General features: G+C 36.3%; 1 protein-coding gene across 2 annotated transcripts in view; it reads right to left on the bottom strand.

Moving 5' to 3' along the window:
• The window catches only part of VWC2L (von Willebrand factor C domain containing 2 like), a 179910-nt gene that overhangs the window by 153150 nt on the left and 8138 nt on the right, over positions 1 to 18622 (bottom strand). For both annotated transcript variants that reach the window (XM_053597633.1, XM_053597634.1), the window contains exon 3: positions 1497 to 1626. In XM_053597633.1, coding sequence (XP_053453608.1) covers positions 1497 to 1626 — 130 coding nt within the window. The remainder of the gene's footprint in view (positions 1 to 1496; positions 1627 to 18622) is intronic.

Raw genomic sequence — 18622 nt, 5'->3', positions numbered from 1 at the left:
TTCTTCTACTTTAGACTAACCATTCATATACTTCATGACAGTTTGGTCTCCCCCGAGCCTTCTCTTCTCCAGGACAAATTACGCTAACTCTTTCACTCTGTCCTCATAGGTCCTATTTTTCAACCATTAAATCATCTTGTTGTTCTTTCCTGTATCTTTTCCAGTTTCTTCAAAATCCTTTGAAAAATATAAAGTCTTAAATTTGATATCTTTGCATGCTTAAGATAGGTTAGAACTTCAGGAGGGTATTTTTTTCCACCTCTGAGTCGGGAAGATGTTCACAGTAACAGGCAACTTGGGTAAGGGGGAAGGGAAGACAAAGGGAAGCCGATAGATGTATTCAACTTAATGGAGTCACACGATCAGAAATAGTTAAACTTGTGCCTGGAAAAATGTTACAGGGGTTCTTTATAAGACTTTTGAGACAAAAGTTATAAAAGTAGCCAGACGTACTTTGTTTTCCCTTTAAATAACCCGATACTCCTTTTTACTAATTATCCTTTTGTGAAGGAAAAGATTTAGCATTTGAGCTCCCAAAATTGGAACAAAAAATCTGTAATAGAAGAAGATGACCATGGCTAAGCCAAGAAAGGGCAGAGGGATTCAACCTGAGAGTCAGTGACCTCAGCCAGACTGGGGGCTAGAACCTCTTTTTCAGGCAGATATTAATGCCAGAAGGGACATTTGTGGAGTATGATCTAGCAAAGAATTATTCTTATTTTCTTGTTTGATATTATACGACCACTAGAAGACGGGTGCTCCTGCCTTTGTGGACAGGCCCCTCTGGGTTCACAGCCCTGCTTTGCCTTCTCTGCAGCGTCACGTTGGTTTTGGTGGTGAGGATGCTGTAGTTGTTTCAGCCTCTCCGTTCCACGAGGGACAACAAGAAACATAGAACCTTATGTAACAAGTAAACCAAGTTACCCTCTACAGCAATTACTAGGAGAACAGGGTTCCACAGAGTAAAAACCTGGAATCAAAGCCCTAAACGTTTTAGTCTTTGTTACCGCAATTTAAGTGCATTGATGATTGAATTTTATATTTCTTTGATAATCTAACTTTCAACCTAAAAGTCTTATCTTTGCCCAAAGCAAAATACCCGACATTCGCCCTACTCTCTGTCCTAGGTTATGCACTATGGAATGGGGTGAACTGCTTCACAGGCCCCACAAAGAGAAAAACGCAGTCACTGCGAAAAGATGGCACTATGCGCTTTCCAATATCCTCCTTATAAAGCAACAGTAAATAATAGGGATCACAACAAAGTCAGGCTACAGGCTATAAGACCTTTAATTCCCCCAGACAAAAAGCTGCACAATTCACCCATTGCTTGGTTTATTTTCACTTTAAGGTGGGATAAAAATATAAATCAGCCACGCGTACGTCAAAGAACCATAGGCGGAAGTTAGAGGCTTTTGCACTGAACGGTGCGCAGCAGAGAAATGTTTGTATTTTGCACTAACCCCTCTTTGAAAGCTAATGCAGTGTGGTCTTACCATTTTTGCAGACAGGACAACATTGTTCTGGTTCATAGACTGGGTTGACACACTCAGGAACCGCGCAGTCTGCTACAACACAGTGAACTTCATTGCTGGGCTCACAGCGACACCATTCACATGGAGAGGGCTAGGAACAAATCTAAAATTAGCCCCTTTTCTCCTGTAACTTAACAAAACATCAGTGCTTATATTGGCTTTACTCTATTACCTCCAGTTACCACATGTCTGTCATTCTCCCCCAGCCAAGGCCACCTAATCCTCCACGCCACGGCAGGTTGCGCTGTTCAGCTCAGGAGGCCGTGAATGACCAGGGCACCCGTGAATGACTTCGCCTACATTTCCTGTTCCTACTTTCCAGACAAATGTTTGCACAGCTAACACATCATCTCCTGGGTTGGTCACTCTGACTTCTTCTGGTAAACAGGAATGACACTGGAAAATGTCAAATATCTTTTTTTTTTCCCTGAGAGAGGAGGATTTCTGAGAAACGAGGAAAGAGTAAGTGGACATTCTTAGCCTTTGTACGAACTCTTTTTCAAGCTAACCTAGACTTTAAATGACATTTTTTCAATGCGAATATTAGGGAGACTGCATCTGGGATCCAAACATCCACTCTGTCTCTTGAAAGGTTCAGTGAATGCCTTTCATCTGGCCCGCTTGCTTTTCTGAATGAACTAAAATCAATTGATTTTTAAAAAAACACTATTTAAGTAGGAGTCAAAGACTGTAACAACGGAATTGAAGAATGATTAAGAGGAAACAATTTGAAAATCCAAACAGAATTTTTGTCTTCATGGTACTTACCAACCAAAAGTGAGTTTGTGATTTCCTGTTTGCTTTCTGGAAACTGCCTGAACTGCAAATAATCTAAAGCAGAGGTCCCTCCATGGCTTTCTCATTCTTTACAAGTTGTAGCTCTACTTTCCCATGAAGCTTAGGTTTAGAATTCTGGAATGAAATGTGGAAGTCTCAGAAGTCATACCATGTCTACTCTTCCCTCAAACCAAGTCAGGCACTCTTCAAAAGTTCTGCCTCCAACCTGATCCCCCACAGTTCTTCCCCTGGCTATTGTGTTAATTAAAGCCCTTTTCCCTTGCTCCACTGGCGACTGTCCATAACCCTTGTCAGCTGTTTTTTCTTCCTGGTTCTGACAATCGTGTAATATACAAGCTCCTTAACTCAGGCAGTATGTGGAGGTGAAAACCTTTTAAATAATTATTTTTTAATCCATTTTGTCTTTGTGTTTATGTGAAGAACGGTAGTCCAAATTTCATGTCAATTATTTTACTTTACAACTTAGTGTGAACAGAAGAAAGTGCCATAGAGTCTATGGTAAAGTATTGCTATTTTTTAAGTGTGATCAATACGTTCTGAAAGGGCGCAGTTAATGTTTAACCATCCCACTGGAATCTGTTGCATTATCCCAAGGGCTGAGATTTTGCTTAAGTTCTTCTACTGAATAATCTCAGTAAGTTAAGGAAATGATTTGACCCTACACCACATTATTTGACAGAGACAACTTTGAATAATAAACAGTGTAAAAGATGTCAATGCTTGATGCTGTATGGTTTATTCTGCAAGCATATCTAAGATTCCCAAGCAAACTTGTCAGAAGTTTCCCTCTTTCCTTGGTCAGGGTAGGTATTTTCATAAAATCTTCTGAAGTGCTGCAAAGACTTGGACTGTATTTATTGCCAGTGTGAGAGAGAGAAAGGAGCTGTTACTATCACCCTTCCTGGATTATTCATTTTTGCTGGCTCCCTTCACACAGAAGGAAAGGCTGGTCTGTGCAGTGAACTGATTCTAGGAATAAAAATACTGAAGAGAACCCCAAATTTTCAAATGCAAAATTTTTACTTCAGAGTAATGCGTCTCTGAGAAAGATTTGTTAAACTATCAGCTTCCCCAACACAGACTGACCTAGAACACCATTCTAATTTAAACAATGTGATTGAATCTTATCAGCTCTAGGCATTGAGCCTTGTCATTTACCTGTTATCTACCTATTTTTTCTTGTAATAATCCCCTGAAGAAAGATTTGTTTTTATCCTCATCTCACAGATGAGTAAATAGGTTGAGAAAGGTTCATCATCTTTCCCGGGTCCTATCCGTTAGTAAGGGGCACAGGCAGAATTTGAACCCAGGCAGCCTGACTGCTAAACTGTGATTCTACGTGGTAACAAGAGGCACTGTTCTGTGTATCCCCCTCTGAGTGTTTATTTCCCAGTGTTCAATACACTTCTTCATGCAGACCAGATCCACAGAAACCGTTAACAAGTTAATAATTGACTTATAGAGGGTGTTTCCTGATAAGAGAATTTCATTAGCTTGGGTGTTTAGTGCATAAAGAGGCTATTCTGGAAACTTAGAGCTTTTTACCCTCTTCACATGTAAATTAGAGAATTATGGTGGCTAAAGTTAGGTTACCACGAGGCTGTAGAAGACTAGAAACGACACTTGCAGGTATGAGGAAGAAGCGCTTGTAGGTCATGGGTTCAATAAAGACAGAAATCACTGGAGGCTGGATGTGTGGACACAGGGTGGGATCCTGAGAAACGGGAGGAAGAGCTGAGGCCACGAGGCTTACTGACAAAGGAATGTCTGAGTTTTTGAAGGGTTTCAAATCATGAGAAACATAAATTAGAAAAATAAAAATATCACCCTCACCACTGGTAGAAGTCCACTGATACCTTTCAATCCTCCCCTGAACCTGGCTGTCTCCGTGTACTGCACTCTGTCCTGTCCTAGCCCACAATCTTGTCACAAGCATGTTATTTTCTCTTTTATTTTCATTAAATTATTATTATTATTTTTTTTGAAATAATCTGTCTCTATTTCAGGCCACTCTTTCTCATCCCAAGCCTCCATGTGCCTCTCTGTCCCAGCTCTAAACACTCAATCAAATATAACCAAGAGACCCCAGGCTAAAGTCCTTCTCTTTCCTCTGCGGAATTGCCAACTCTTTTGCCTTTCATAATCTCACTGGTTTTGACACCCTCGTAGTTCTCTGGCTCAACCTGACTTTCTCTATTACCCCTGCCTGCCCCTGCATTTTGGAAAAGATATTGCTTGAACAGTGATAAGTTACTGAGAATGAGCAGCAGGCTCTCTGACATTAAATTCAGAGTTTAGAAATCTTTCCCACCTTATAGAGTAAAACTCTGAAAGGTCTGGTGCTTCAGATAAATCTTTACATCTTAAGCACTGAGCTGGGTAAAAATTTCCTTTTATTGGGTTCTTCAATGTGAAAACTATAGATTAAACCTGAAAATGTCCCCGTAAAACCAGAGATTAAAGAATGAAGCTATCCTTAGAGGAACAGAAAATGCTTAAACAAGTACTTGGAAAAATTATTCTTACTAGCTTTTTTTTTTTTTTAAAAGAATGCGTGAAATTATGACTAGAACATGGCTTTTGTCAGCTGGAGATTTGGTAAGTAAGATGATTAAATGGTGCTATCCTAAAATTTTATACAAGAAAAATCTTTTTCTAAGAAATCTCATAGGAATCTTTATTTCTCTCCAATCTATGGAAAATAAGGTAACATTCACCATATATACCTTTGAATAAATTTTAGTTGAAATTGGGATAGAAGTCAAATTTATTTGTTAATGGACATATTAGGTGGTGTAAGAATATTATAGGTCTGTTATAAATCTGTTCTACCTCCAGCTTAGTGCTTCTGAATATCTAAAGTGGAACTCCACTGAAGCAGAGACTGTATTTTATCTGGAATTTCCACTATTTTTGAATACCATGTATGGCAAACTCAAATATTGTCCCTTGATTACAAGGAGGTTTCCTGCTATGTATATCTATATACATAATTAGTAGAGAAAAATTAGATTCTTTCTTAAATACTGGTTTAGATGACTATAATCAAAATTGTTATTAGATGTTTCAGATAAAGAGTAGTTATGAATAGTTAAAGTATAAATCATTCCGGAAAAAAAAAAGAAAAAAAGAAAAAAACCCATTTTCTTTTCCTGCAGTCTCATCATCTAGGTGTCAACTCAATTGACACCTCTCTGGAGGTCTTCCCTTAGGACTCAGGTCCCTGAGCTCCTTCATCTAGAGCTCTCATCAGTGCATGAATTATCTTATTGATTTGTTTACAGTTTTTTAAAATTTTTTTCCTATTTGTCATTCTCACAGATTCTAAGCACCTTAAAATATATTCACGTAGATTCTAAACTCCTTAAATATATTCTTATAGATTCACAAGCTCCTTAAAATATATTGCTCATTGCTGAATTCTCAGCACCTAGAAGACATTTTAGTATGTGATAATAAATATGTCTTAACTAACCATACCTCTGAGCAACTTTACCTGTGTTCATCATGCATGGAAAGGATTTTCATTCGATGAGATATTTCTGACCCTGAGTCATGATGTAACTATTTGAGTTTTATTATGACAGTAATGAGCATAAACTCGCCTTCCAGACGTAATTTTCAATTTATGGTATTTGTCATGTGGCTCACAGGTAAGTCAACCTTCAAGCCCTCCATTGACTAGACTATCTAGCAGTAGATAGTTACAGAATTTTATTGCATAAAAAAAACTGTGCTAACTAAATTTGGAATTGCTAAAGGGTCTGAGTAAAAGTTAGTCTCATTTTATAATGTGTTGGTTGCTTATTAAGTACACGATTTTAGTATACAGGGTGGCCATGAAGTTCATGTGCAATTTATTTTATTTTATTTTTTTTATTAAATCATAGCTGTAGGCTATGTTAACCAGTGTGATGAAAATGTGCAATTTAAATAGTTGTGAATTCTGCATGAACTTCATGGCCACCCTGTATTATAAAATATTTTTTCAGGAAAAAGCCCTGATTTTGAGCAAGTCCATTTTCCTAAAGGATGGGGTAGAGTCCAAAGCCCAACAAAACACATTTGATTATTCTGAGAAACAAAATTTGATTTCTAGAAAGCCTTCTGTTGAAAGCTGAAGGGATGATGCATAAAAAGATTGGATATATTCCTTTTTCTTTTAGCCAGAGTCTCACTCTGTCGCCATGGCGTCACAGTTCACAGCAACCTCCAACTCCTGGGCTTAGGTGATCCTCCTGCCTCAGCCTCCCAAGTAGCTAGGACTACAGGTGCCCGCCATAATGCATGGCTATTTTTTGTTGCATTGTGGCCAGTGCCAGGTTTAAACTGTCACCCTCAGTATATGGGGCTGGTGCCCTACCCACTGAGCCACAAGCACTGCCCAGATTGGATATATTCTAAGTGCCAAGTTTAAGCATACTAACTGATAACTGTCCTTCTGACCAAGTGTTACTGGGCTTCATATACCATGGGGTGTTTCATTTCTTTGATAATGAGCAAAAAGTATCAAAGAAAATATAGCCTAGTTTGATTTTCAAAAAGAAAAATCCTATGAAACAACTATGTAAAATCTAATCTTTCAGACAAAGGAAAAAAGATACAGCTTTAAGAAGCACTCTTCTTTTAGAGATAATTTATGGCATAAATTTTATCACTTTATGGAACAAATCTCATTACTTCCAAACCATATGAGACATTTGGAAGACTATTTCAAAGTTGCTGATGCCTGTCTGGAATCTCACTGTTCACTTCATTAAAACATACATTAAATTACAAAATGTAAGAGTATTTAGCATCCATTGCCACTCCTGTAGCCAGTAATTTGCATACAGGAGATATCAGCTAATAACATATCCAATGGGTTTTAACCAAAATTCACAATCATTGAAAAGATGACCTGTAGCATCGTCCCTGATTAAAATGCTCCTCTGTGTTCCTAGTCTCATGAGATTGTGATGACCTCTTCAGCAATCTGCCTTATTGATTGGAATGTATTTGGAACATTATAAGTTGTTAAGTCTTATCAAATTTTGGAACTAGAGCTGCAACTTCTTCAAGAATTTTAATCCTACTGAAGCAAGTAGAATAACCTGATGCATAGATTTTTTTTTAATAACCACCCCAGTTAGTCAGCAAATGTATAATGTAGTATCATTTTCACTACAAGTTAAGTAGTAGCTGTCTTGCTTTTTCTGGTAGACTTGATATTCTTATGATATATTCTGGAATATTATTTCCAGTGTGTCTGACTTTCATTTTTGTTGAAAACATAAACACTTTAATGAAGTGACTGCAAAAAAATGCACTTAGCTTTTAGATAACAATGAACTAGGCAGAGAAAAAACTAAAATTCAGAAATAGGGCATATGTAGATTTTAACGATTATTCAACATCTTTATTAAATGTGTATCATATTCAAGGTAGTGTACATCAGATATGCCAAGGTGATCTATATATGTCCTACTCTCAATACATGACAAACAAAAAGAGGAATTAAGATATCTTTAAAAATAAGTTTTGATATTTTTAAAACAAATGCCTTTTATTAATAACTGATGGTAGTATTATAATGGAAAACTGAATTATTCATTTTTATTTTTATTTGTATGTACTCATGTAAAATGTGAGAAGAATGGAACAGAGTTGATAAAGTACTCAATCCTAAAAGTTATTATCAAGTTTTTAAAAGTTCACTTATTCTTGAAATGTTATCATTATAGTGGCAACACAACAACGATATTATACCAATGGCCTTTTTCCCTTAAAATATTTATTTTTTAAATAAAATTAAAAAAATATTTTTTGGTATATGTTTTAAGAGCATGCAACTCTATTATTATATACTGCTGATTCCAATAAACTGACAGTGTATAGAACCAATTTTTTATTTAGCGTTTTTAAAGAGTTTTATGATAATAAAATGTAGCTATTTCTGAAATATGAAGAAAAAATACAAATATAAATAAAAAATGTATAGGTAAGGAAAATACACGCAAAAATATTTTTCTTTAGTGGCAATCACACATGTATTTTGTTAAGCAGGCAAAGTACACTTATCAAGGAAGTATCAGGGAACATTCAAGAAAGGAAAAAAAGATACTTTAGCTGTCTTTAAGATCAAAGGAGAACCTTGAGGTATAAACAACTGGTATACAGATTTAGTTAAAGTGTTACATTCGCACTTGTGAAATAGCCTGGGAAAACAACAGCCCTTAGTCCTTCACTGTCCTTCACAATCCAAGCTGGATTGACAGCTGGCTTTGGCACAAGAAGAGCCCTTGACAGTGGAACTGAGTATTTTCAGCAGAACCTATGTATCTCCATGGGGAAGATGCCTTTGCCCAACAGGGAAAACGTGAGCAGCTATACTTACATAACTGCAAAACTTTTAAGCAGATTGTTTCTTACAATTAAAGAGACATCCATCTACAATAGCATTAAAACAAGGGCATGTGTGGTCGGAGAATGCGTCACCATGAAAATTCTGCAGCTTGAAAGAATTGTGACCGAGCAAAGTACTCAGTTTTATTCTACCAGAAACACTGAAAGAAAGAGAGAACAGAAAGGAGTGATAGCAGAACTCAGTCTGCTAACGTTGCATGGATGACACTGAATTCGGGGCCTTTCACGGTTCTAGCAGTGGGAGTAACCTTCCTAAAAGCACAAACCCATTATGTTAGAAGTGCCAATCACATTTTTTTTCAAGAATTCCTTGTTTGCTACTGTCTCTGGGCAAAGGTTTTTAAATGTTGAAATCTTTTCTTCAGTTTCCGCTTGCCAGTTAATGTTGTTCTTTGATATATTATGAAGAGAAAGTAATTAAAAAGTAATAATATTAAGTGCTTTACAACACATATTCAAATACATTATATTTCCAATTTTAAGTCCAAACAGTAGTTTCCTACTGAATTTTATAGTTCATTATTTGATACCAGTTCATAGCTTACCTCATTCTACAAAAATACAATGAAATGGCTTATGGGCAATAACATGAAAGTATATTTTAATTAAAAAATCTTGAGTAATTTCTTGATAAACCACTCTACTTTCATGTGTAATTTGGGGGCAAGGTACAGCAGAAACAGTGACAATTTTGTAACCAGGTATATAAATCGTTAGGTTGTAGCCCGGGGGAATTTGGCTCTACAGCCATGTGGAATAAGCATGTTTGGAGCTTCTGCCCTATCATCAAATGCTGCTGTTTCGCCATGGCCAGGTTGCTTAAACCACTTCAGTCTGGGTTGTCTCATTTGTAAAATGAAGTTAATAATAATATAATATTAATAGTGCCCTAATTTTCTCATTGCCTTGTTAGGAGACTGGAGGAAATAATGTGTTCATAACACATGAAAGTGCATGGAAGCCAGGTGGCATCTGTTCCGTTACGATGACAGTCCTCACAGCTTCACCTCTCCCTTGTTTCCTCTCCCTCCCTTTGTTCATTTGTAATGGCTGTCTGTTTCTCAAAGGAGTCTATTACTCATAAATCACTACTGAATTATAGCATAATTACTTTTGTTATGAATTATTCAAAATATTAAATTTATGAAGAAAACTGTCTTCTTATCCACAGGTTCCATACCTATGGATTCAATCAACCCTGGATCTAAAACATTGTCAGATCTATTAAGTATAGAGTATAAATGTCTTAACACAATAATTAAGTAAAGGAGGTGAGGTATATATTAACCAGTGTGATGTAAGCATTCCTAATTCTATATGAAATCAGCACATTGTACCCCATAAATGCATTAATGCATACATGATCTATGTGTTTATGATTTAATAAAAAATAATAAATTAAAAAAACATTGTATTGGGGGATGGGACGATGGATGGATGGGTGTCTACTCAAATGTACAGACTTTTTTCTTGTCATTTCTTCCTCATCAACATGGTACAAACAAGTCTTTAAATGGCATTTACATTTTCATTAGGGATTATAAGTAATCTAGAGATGATTTAAAGTATGGGAGAGGTAGTGCATAGGTCATATGCAAATACTACTCCATTTTATATAAGGACTTGAATATCTACAGATTTTGGTATGGGAGAAGGGTTTGGGACCCATCTTCTGCAGATACTGAGGGATGACTATGGGTGCCTTTTAGAGTTTTGGAAACAATCTGTGCTACATCTTTTCAATGCAGCAGTGTTTGCACTCGTTTTGTGGTCCCTATGGGAAGGACGTTGGACAACATTTTTAGATAGTTAATCACAATAGATTCTTATTTACAGAGATGAAACTTCAATCTTTTTTTTTTTTTTCCCCCTTTTCTTTGTAGAGACAGAGTCTCACTCCATGGCCCTCGGTAGAGTGCCGTGGCCTCATGCAGCTCACAGCAACCTCCAACTCCTGGGCCTAAGCGATTCTCTTGCCTCAGCCTCCCAAGTAGCTGGGACCACAGGCGCCCGCCACAACGCCCGGCCATTCTTTGGCTGCAGTTTGGCGGGGGCCGGGTTTGAACCCGCCACCCTCGGTATATGGGGCCGGCGCCCCACCGACTGAGCCACAGGCACCGCCCGAAACTTCAATCTTTAATGAGATTCTTGCCCCAAACAGACTTTCAACAGGGTAAGTCTAGCTTACAGTTTTTGGAGTCCTGATTTAAGTGTCTTCTAGTTTCCATGTGAATGTCCTAGAGTCTCATTAACAAAAGGAAAATTCTCTGTGATTGTCCTTTCTCTCCCTAATGAAGGTTCCTAAATCTCAGCAGTCAAAGGTTTGCTATTTTAGCAAGATTTTATTTTTAATGTTGGGAGAAAATTAAAGTTAGACTGAACAATTTTAATTTTTTTCCTTGTCATAGCTGGGAGAGAGCAATAAAGCTAACATGCAGTGAAAATAAGTAGAGTTTCAGAGAAGTGCGCCTGTTCTCTTACTATCAGGAAAAACGACTTCATTTGCTAACCATTGGAAGTCTTTACAATAACTAAGGGAAAAGCCTTTGCATTTCTAAGACTGCAAAAATCATTAACAAGTTGTATGCTTTCTTTTCTAAATTTATTTTTAAAGTATGGGTACATAATAGTGTATATTTTTATAGGGTACATGTGATGTTTTGACATAGGCATGCAATGTGAATTAATCAAATCAGGGTAATTGGGGTATACATCACCTCAGGCGTTTATCATTTCACTGTGTTAGGATCATTCTGGTTCTACTTTTTTAGTTATTTTAAAATATACCTTAACTTATTGTTGATTATAATCATTTTGTTGGGCTATCAAATATTTTTATTTACATCTATCTATGGAACTATTTTTGCAACCATTAACCACCCCCATTTTATCCCCTATTTCCCAATACCCTTTTCAGCCTCTGGATTTCACTAATTTTGAAATTTTTCTTAAATCCCTAAAATGCAAAAATAATCCTATTTAATCCTCACGGAATTCAGAATATAGTTTGTTTTTAGTGGGTAGAAATGTGTCTTAGACGCATATTTTTGGTAGTGGGAATGTTAAAAGTAAAACCCATCAAGCCCTACAAAATGTGGAGCTGGGAAGGAATTTTCCTGGTAACAATATACTGCGTCTCTGCAGAGAAGACAGGAGACCAAACATGAAATTGACATAATTGACACCTATTTAACCAGATAGGAAATACATACACTCAAATGAAAAATAAACTATCTCTTACATTGCCTGAGCCATTTCTATAGTGAGCTCGACAAAGCTGATAAGGTGTAACAGAGTTAGTACTGGAGTCAGAGTCAGAAGCCTTCCTCTGGTTTGTCAGGTTTAATAATATCCATTTATATGATAAAGACACAAACACAAATTCCTCTGAATCTCAGTTTTCTCATTTAGGAAGTAAGAGTGAAAATGTTTTAGAATTAAATCATTCAGTAGAGGAATGCACATGCAGAGTATTTCATAAAAATTTCATAAAATTGTCAGCTAGTATTTGTATTTGTCTTAGGCACAGAACTGGCTGTGTCACTTCTCTGATTCAAGCCCTTTGGTGACTCTGTTCAGTCACACTTTGACCCTGGCTTCTCAGCCTGGCATGCGGGGTGTGAACGGGCCCCAGCTCCCTTCTCACTCTTCTCTCTCTCTCTCTCTCTCTCTCTCTCTCACGTTCCTACGTCTTCTGCTCTGGCCACTTGGGATGACTCACTTTTCTCTGAGCAAAGTTTGCCTTTACCTTTGCCAACTGTCCAATTTTGTCCAAAATGCTTCAATGCACTGAAATCCCCACTCTTAGAGTATCTCCCTTTGGTCTTTCAGAATGAATTACTCCTTTATTTATCTGAGTCCCTGGAACAGTCACTACAAGCCCCCTGCCATTAGTGGTACCTGTATTATTCCTTTTGATAAACTAGGAGCACTTGGGGGGCCGTACCACACGTGTATATCTTTCACATATCCACATGTAAGAGATACTTATTTAACCAAATCAGATTATGGATTGTGTTTCTAAGTTGTAAGAAAAGCTGTAATAAGGAACTGAATATCTAAGTAAGGAGACTGTATGCATGTTTTCACTTACTAATGTAAGTCAAATGTATCTATTATATTGCATTAAGATAATAAACATATCTTTGACTTGTCATATTACCAAAAAAGATCAGATGGTATAAAAAAGATAATAATTTATAGTATTTTCTTATTTATTTCATTTGAGAGTTCTCAGTAAATGTAAAGTTATTAAATTATTTTACATCAATGCAATAAACAAAGCTGTACTCTTAGAGTCCAGCGTGCAAAGACTTCCCATGACTGCTGTTAAGTAGGTATCACACATTTAAAATAGGCAAGTCTATTCCTTTTTAAATTTACATGTGCGAAAAAAGATTCCATAAGTGAAATAGAACCCATATCTAGCCTTATTAAAAGTGACAGCATACCTCGAGGGAAGTAGAAAGAGAGAATAACTTGATTTTAGATCAGTTGGGGCAATCATTTTCTATAGGGGGCCAGACAGTAAATATTTTAGATTTTGTAGGTCATAAAACCTACAAAATTTAGATTTTGTAGGCCCTTAAAGCAACCGTAGACAAACATAAATGAATGAACATGCTGTCTTCCAATAAAACTTTATTTACAAAAGAGATTGTGGCTTTGTCCGTGAGCTGTGGTATGCTGACCCCTGTCTTAAATTATTAGTTACATATAACTGGTATCATCATTGTCATTATATTGAAAAAGTTGTTTTCTAACTAAATTGTTTTATGTGACACAAACTAATAAATTGCCACAAATTATCACATTAAGTGCAGTTTGGGGAACTTTAAAAAGAATAAGACCATCAAAGATAAGCTGAGACTAATAGATTTTTATCATTAACTGCCCATAAAAGTCAAATAAGGGAATTAGGCTATCTTGAGTCATTAGCAAAATGTTTCTTAAACTGAGTTTCATTGAACTCTTGTGAACTTTAAGATGTTAATAAATGTTCTGAGGGGGGAAAAAGTGTTCTACTGTCACATAAATTTGTGAAATCCTGGATTAAATACAGGTTAGTAGTAACAGTAGTAAAAATGTCAGGCAGCTTTTATGAATCACTTTTTGTGTGCCAAGTGGTGTCTAATATTATCTTTATTTTATAAATGTCTACACTGAGATGGAAAGAGGTAAAGGGATGTGTGCCTAGGTCTTTTGGCTAGTAAGCAGTCGAAGCTGCATTAAAATCCAATTTTCACCATATTTTTGAGCTCTTCAATGTTGAACTATATTTACTAACTCTCGAACAGTCCTTTAAATATCATTGAGTGGTCTCAGTATACTAATGTGGACTGCATATTTTCAAGAGAGGATGCATTGTTACTTAAAACTTACTTGACCATGAAAAAAAAAAATTGGAAATTCTTACTAAAAAGCTCACAAGAGCCTAGTGTTCCCCAGAAAACAGTCTGGAAAAGGCTACATAATGGTGGTGATTCCCAAATCCAGCTTATCATTAGCATACTCTGAACAATTTTAGAATAATATAAATGTAAATAATTTAAATGAGAATTAAAGAGGGAGAAGTCAGGGAAGGTGAATTCTCACAACATTCCTTCTCTAGGTGAGACTGATATCAGCTGGGTCAGGGCTGTTCCTTTGTTCTAAGGCCGTGGAGCTGGAGACTGCTGCACACCCATCCATTTTGCACACTCCATTCCTGCCATCTAGTGAGTGGTAGGAGTTTGCTGACTGAAAGAAATTAAAAACATGGGTCTTCATTTCTTAAAATCATTGAACTATGTGAGCAAGCCCAGCTAATTGTGTTCCTTTGTTACTTCCCAGGATAAAATAGTCTCAGTGAAACTAAATAGGTAGTGTTTAATGTAATATATTTTTATTTTATTTTAGCCTGTATTGTTTGGTTCAATTACATAATATTTTATTTTTAGACAAAGAACCCCCTTTTTATCAGAGCCTTTGGAAACTCAGGCTAGTTTCACAAATTGTACTGAATCTGTATCAAAGACTGATTTTAGATGTGCCAATAATTTATTGTTCTTGTCTACTTGTAACTCTGGGTTGTCATGGTGATAGGTCCTGAAATCTCATTTCTATAGACAATTGGCTGAGATAAATCATGGCATCCAACATATTTATTGGAAAAGGAGATGTAAATGAGCTGGCATTTTCCTGTTAAACCTGAAGGTAGTAAAATATAGAAAAAGACCACAGGAAAGTGATATATTAATATCGCCTTTGCAAATAATGAGCTATATTACATTGGTGTTATCACTAAGTTTCTATTAGTTCTTGTTTTATCATCCCTAAAATAAGAGAGTTAAGAAAATAATCTCAAAGTGATTTTCCACTTATAAAATTCTATGGTCAGCTCTTACAAGTGGAATGGACCTGGACTGTAAAAGCCAAGATCATAGGGCTTGCAGATGAATTTATATAAACTCAGATACTAGAAATATAACCCCAAACCAAGAATTAATCAGGAGAGGGATAGGTCAAAATTAAAACAAAAATGATTTTAAAATCCTAAGCAAATAATTTTTAATTAAAATAAAACTTTTGAGCAGCTATAATCATTACTTCTAAATTGATTTAATATTATATTATATTATAATATAATAATATTATAATTTCTCAATGCTATTTATTCTTCATGAGACATATATGATGGCATTTTTGTATCAGTTCCATAGATAGAAAATTAAAGGTATATTGAGGTTTATGTATGGTCACATGACCTTACAGGGAGAAAATTAAGAGTTGTATTCAGTTTACTTTTAACACTTAAGTCAGCATTATCCAGCCATCGAATGTCATCTGAAAACTTTTTCAGAAGACAAATGAGTTTTCTTGTCACTTCACTACTTTATTTACTCTTTACATGATCCCATTAAATCCTTGCCGAAGATGGCTTTATTGTCATACGCTATGCAGCAGGCTGGAGGCAAGGACATCAACAATGGAGGTGTGTTAGACTAAATTACTGATGCTCATCGGTAGTGATCAGTAAAGTGCAAAGTACGGACTTTAAAATAAGCCAGCCTTCAGTTAATAACGTCTATTGTCTGAGAATGAAAACACATCTATCACTTCAAATCTCCTCTTACAGCTATTTGTTTCATGTTCTTTCTTGAAAGCCTGGCAAAGCATAACTCAAAAGATTGGCCTTTTTTTGTGCTGTCCTTCATAAGCATAGGCCTGATGCATAAAGCACGCTGTAGGATGACAAACCAAAACAAGAAATATGGTCGAGGCAATTCAGAAGGAGAAACAAAAGGTTTACCTAATACAGAAATTTGTTTTAACATCCCTAAAATAAGGGAGGTAAGAAAATACTTATTGCCCATTGATTGTAAGGTTTTCTTAAAGTAAGAACACTTTGTCCCTCCAGTTTACCACACACCCACCCACCCCAATCTAAGTATGGAGCAATTGTAATTGAGGTTACATATAGATTAATCTATGTGTTCTAGACCTGAAATGTGAAATAGAAAACAGGAAATTAAAAAAAAAATCACTCTTCTTAATAACACACAATTCCACATTTGGGTAAGGACATAATTTAAAAATAGACAAATTTTAACACATCCAAATCCTTGCATAATTGGAGTTAAAGTTTGGCAAGGAGATTACCAGGTTATTTTATTTTTAGTTCTATCCTCTCCCACTATAGGTGAGTCAGTAAGGAATGGGCAGTGATGTCTTTTACTTGCTGATGGCTGGCCTCAAGTCCGAGGTAGTCACCAACAGTGACAAGCTCTGCAAATCTCAGACGTGGCTGCAAATCAAACACCCATCTCTCCATGTGCATAAGGCACAGAAGCCCAGTTGCAAATCTCTGTAGTCATACTTATCACACAGTTAGCTCCATTAACAGCAGCATCTGCCACCATGAAGGGCAGCAATAAATATTGGTGAGTGAGTATGAAAAACTACTCCCACATCTAACTAGCCAAAGGGATCATGAGATTTCTTAAAATTTAAAGCAAGAGAATAATTCTGACTGAAAACAGGCTATTTCACCCATTGGGGGATTAACTTAAAGCCATTATTCTTATAATTCCACTCCTTCATTTTACAAAGTGTTAAATATGAAAATAATCATTCTCAATGATCAATGGAGTTTTGAGAAAAACATTATTTTTAAAATCTGATGTCTTTCCTAGCTTTCAGGTACTTTTTGTGAAGTTTAAAAAATGCCAAGTAAGTACAATTTAATAATAAGAAGAAAGTGTAATTTTAACCAAATGGGCTTCTAATTTCTGAAATTGGTTAGAGACATAAAAATTAAGTAGAGGTTCTGCAGTTATTTACAAAGATGGAATCCCCCCTGGAGATTGTCCACTGTGAGCCCATTCACTGGGCATGTGGAGGCTGACCGCAGGTAAGCGGCTGTAATGACTCCGTCACTGTAACTTCCTAGAAATTTGAAAGGAGAAGCCTTAACTCACTCAAAGGCCATTTTAAAGTTAAAAGCCACGACATGCTTTGCTAAAACAGGAACTGTCTCTTGCAGAGCCAAAAATTATGGAATTAATCTTTTCAATCTCTCAACAAAGATCCTCAATCATTTTTATTGCATGAAATTACGATGTTTTCCAGGACTTTTTTCTATACTATCTTAAAAATGCCCCTCACTACTCAATTGGTGAGAAGCTGTAAACCTTCTCTGGGATAAAATTCTTTTAAAAACCCCACCTGTATTCTCACAATCCACCTATTTCTCTGCCATTGGAATAAGTATGACCTTCAACCTCTGGAAAGATGCTCTTTGTGCCCCTTTGTCTTGTGTAAGCATCTTACTCATTCCTGTGCTTTTCATAGAAACTGGTGTAATGGCAGGTGGCTGGGCGGTCGGGGGGAAGTGAATTGTGTTTTTCAAGTTATTACTGATTAGTCCCTTTGACTGAGATTTCTCTACAGCCTCCTTTCTCCCCCTGTTCTTTCACAAATCTATTCCTCCGATCCTAGAACCTTCCATTCTTTCTTCCCATATTAAAAAAAAAAACAACCAAAAACCAAAACCAAAAACCAACCAGACATTAAACAAATATCCCCAACCTAAATTCAAAAGCCTATACATTCAAATATCTTCATAAATTTGATGTTACAATATTGATCGTTAAGGAAGGGGCACAGATTAATGAGAGCCATGTGAATATACCCGTTAAAGAGCATGTCAATTCTTAATCTAAACTGGCATCAACATTTTTTATGGGTGCAATGATTTGGCAAAATTCCCCAAGTGTTTAATTTTCTGTCCTCTTTGTTTTTTTCCTTAAGATTTAAATGTTAAATACAAAATTCAGGGCAAAAACTAGGCAGCTTACCACAGTATGAAAATATGTTCTTTTATTTACTTCTTTTGATAAAGCAATGATGTACATACAAAATGTGTTAGATGGATAAATATTCACACTGAACCTTTCAAGTATAAAAATTCAGAGACCTGATCAACTGTCTTTGGCCCACAATGGGAAAAGCACCAAGGTCAGTGTGTGGGGAAGGGCAGATCTTGGGCAAATTCAAATCCAAATTAGGGACGTTGGGAATTGACTGCAGAAAATTACTTTAAAATAAAACAGGCTATGCAAAAGCCGCAAAAAGATATCTTTCAGTGGCGTGTAGTATAACCTTCAGTGTATGACCTAAAACTAAATCAGTGCATGTTTTAAAGTACAAAGAAATGTCCAAGAAAGCCAATTCTAGCAGAGTCAGAGTTATAAAAACTGAGCAAAATAAATTATTTCTGCCTTTGGGCAACTCAGTATAAGGCAGTTACGTGCAAAGCCAAAGCTGACAGAGCCTACATTTCCAATCAACTTCTTCCGTAGGAAATGCTATTGTAATTTATTATTTATATGCTTTATTTCTTT

Source organism: Nycticebus coucang, chromosome 7, assembly GCF_027406575.1.
Source record: "Nycticebus coucang isolate mNycCou1 chromosome 7, mNycCou1.pri, whole genome shotgun sequence".
Taxonomy (NCBI): Eukaryota; Metazoa; Chordata; class Mammalia; order Primates; family Lorisidae; genus Nycticebus; species Nycticebus coucang.
Note: the sequence above shows the minus strand (reverse complement) of the source record. Positions and strands in the feature narration are given on the sequence as shown.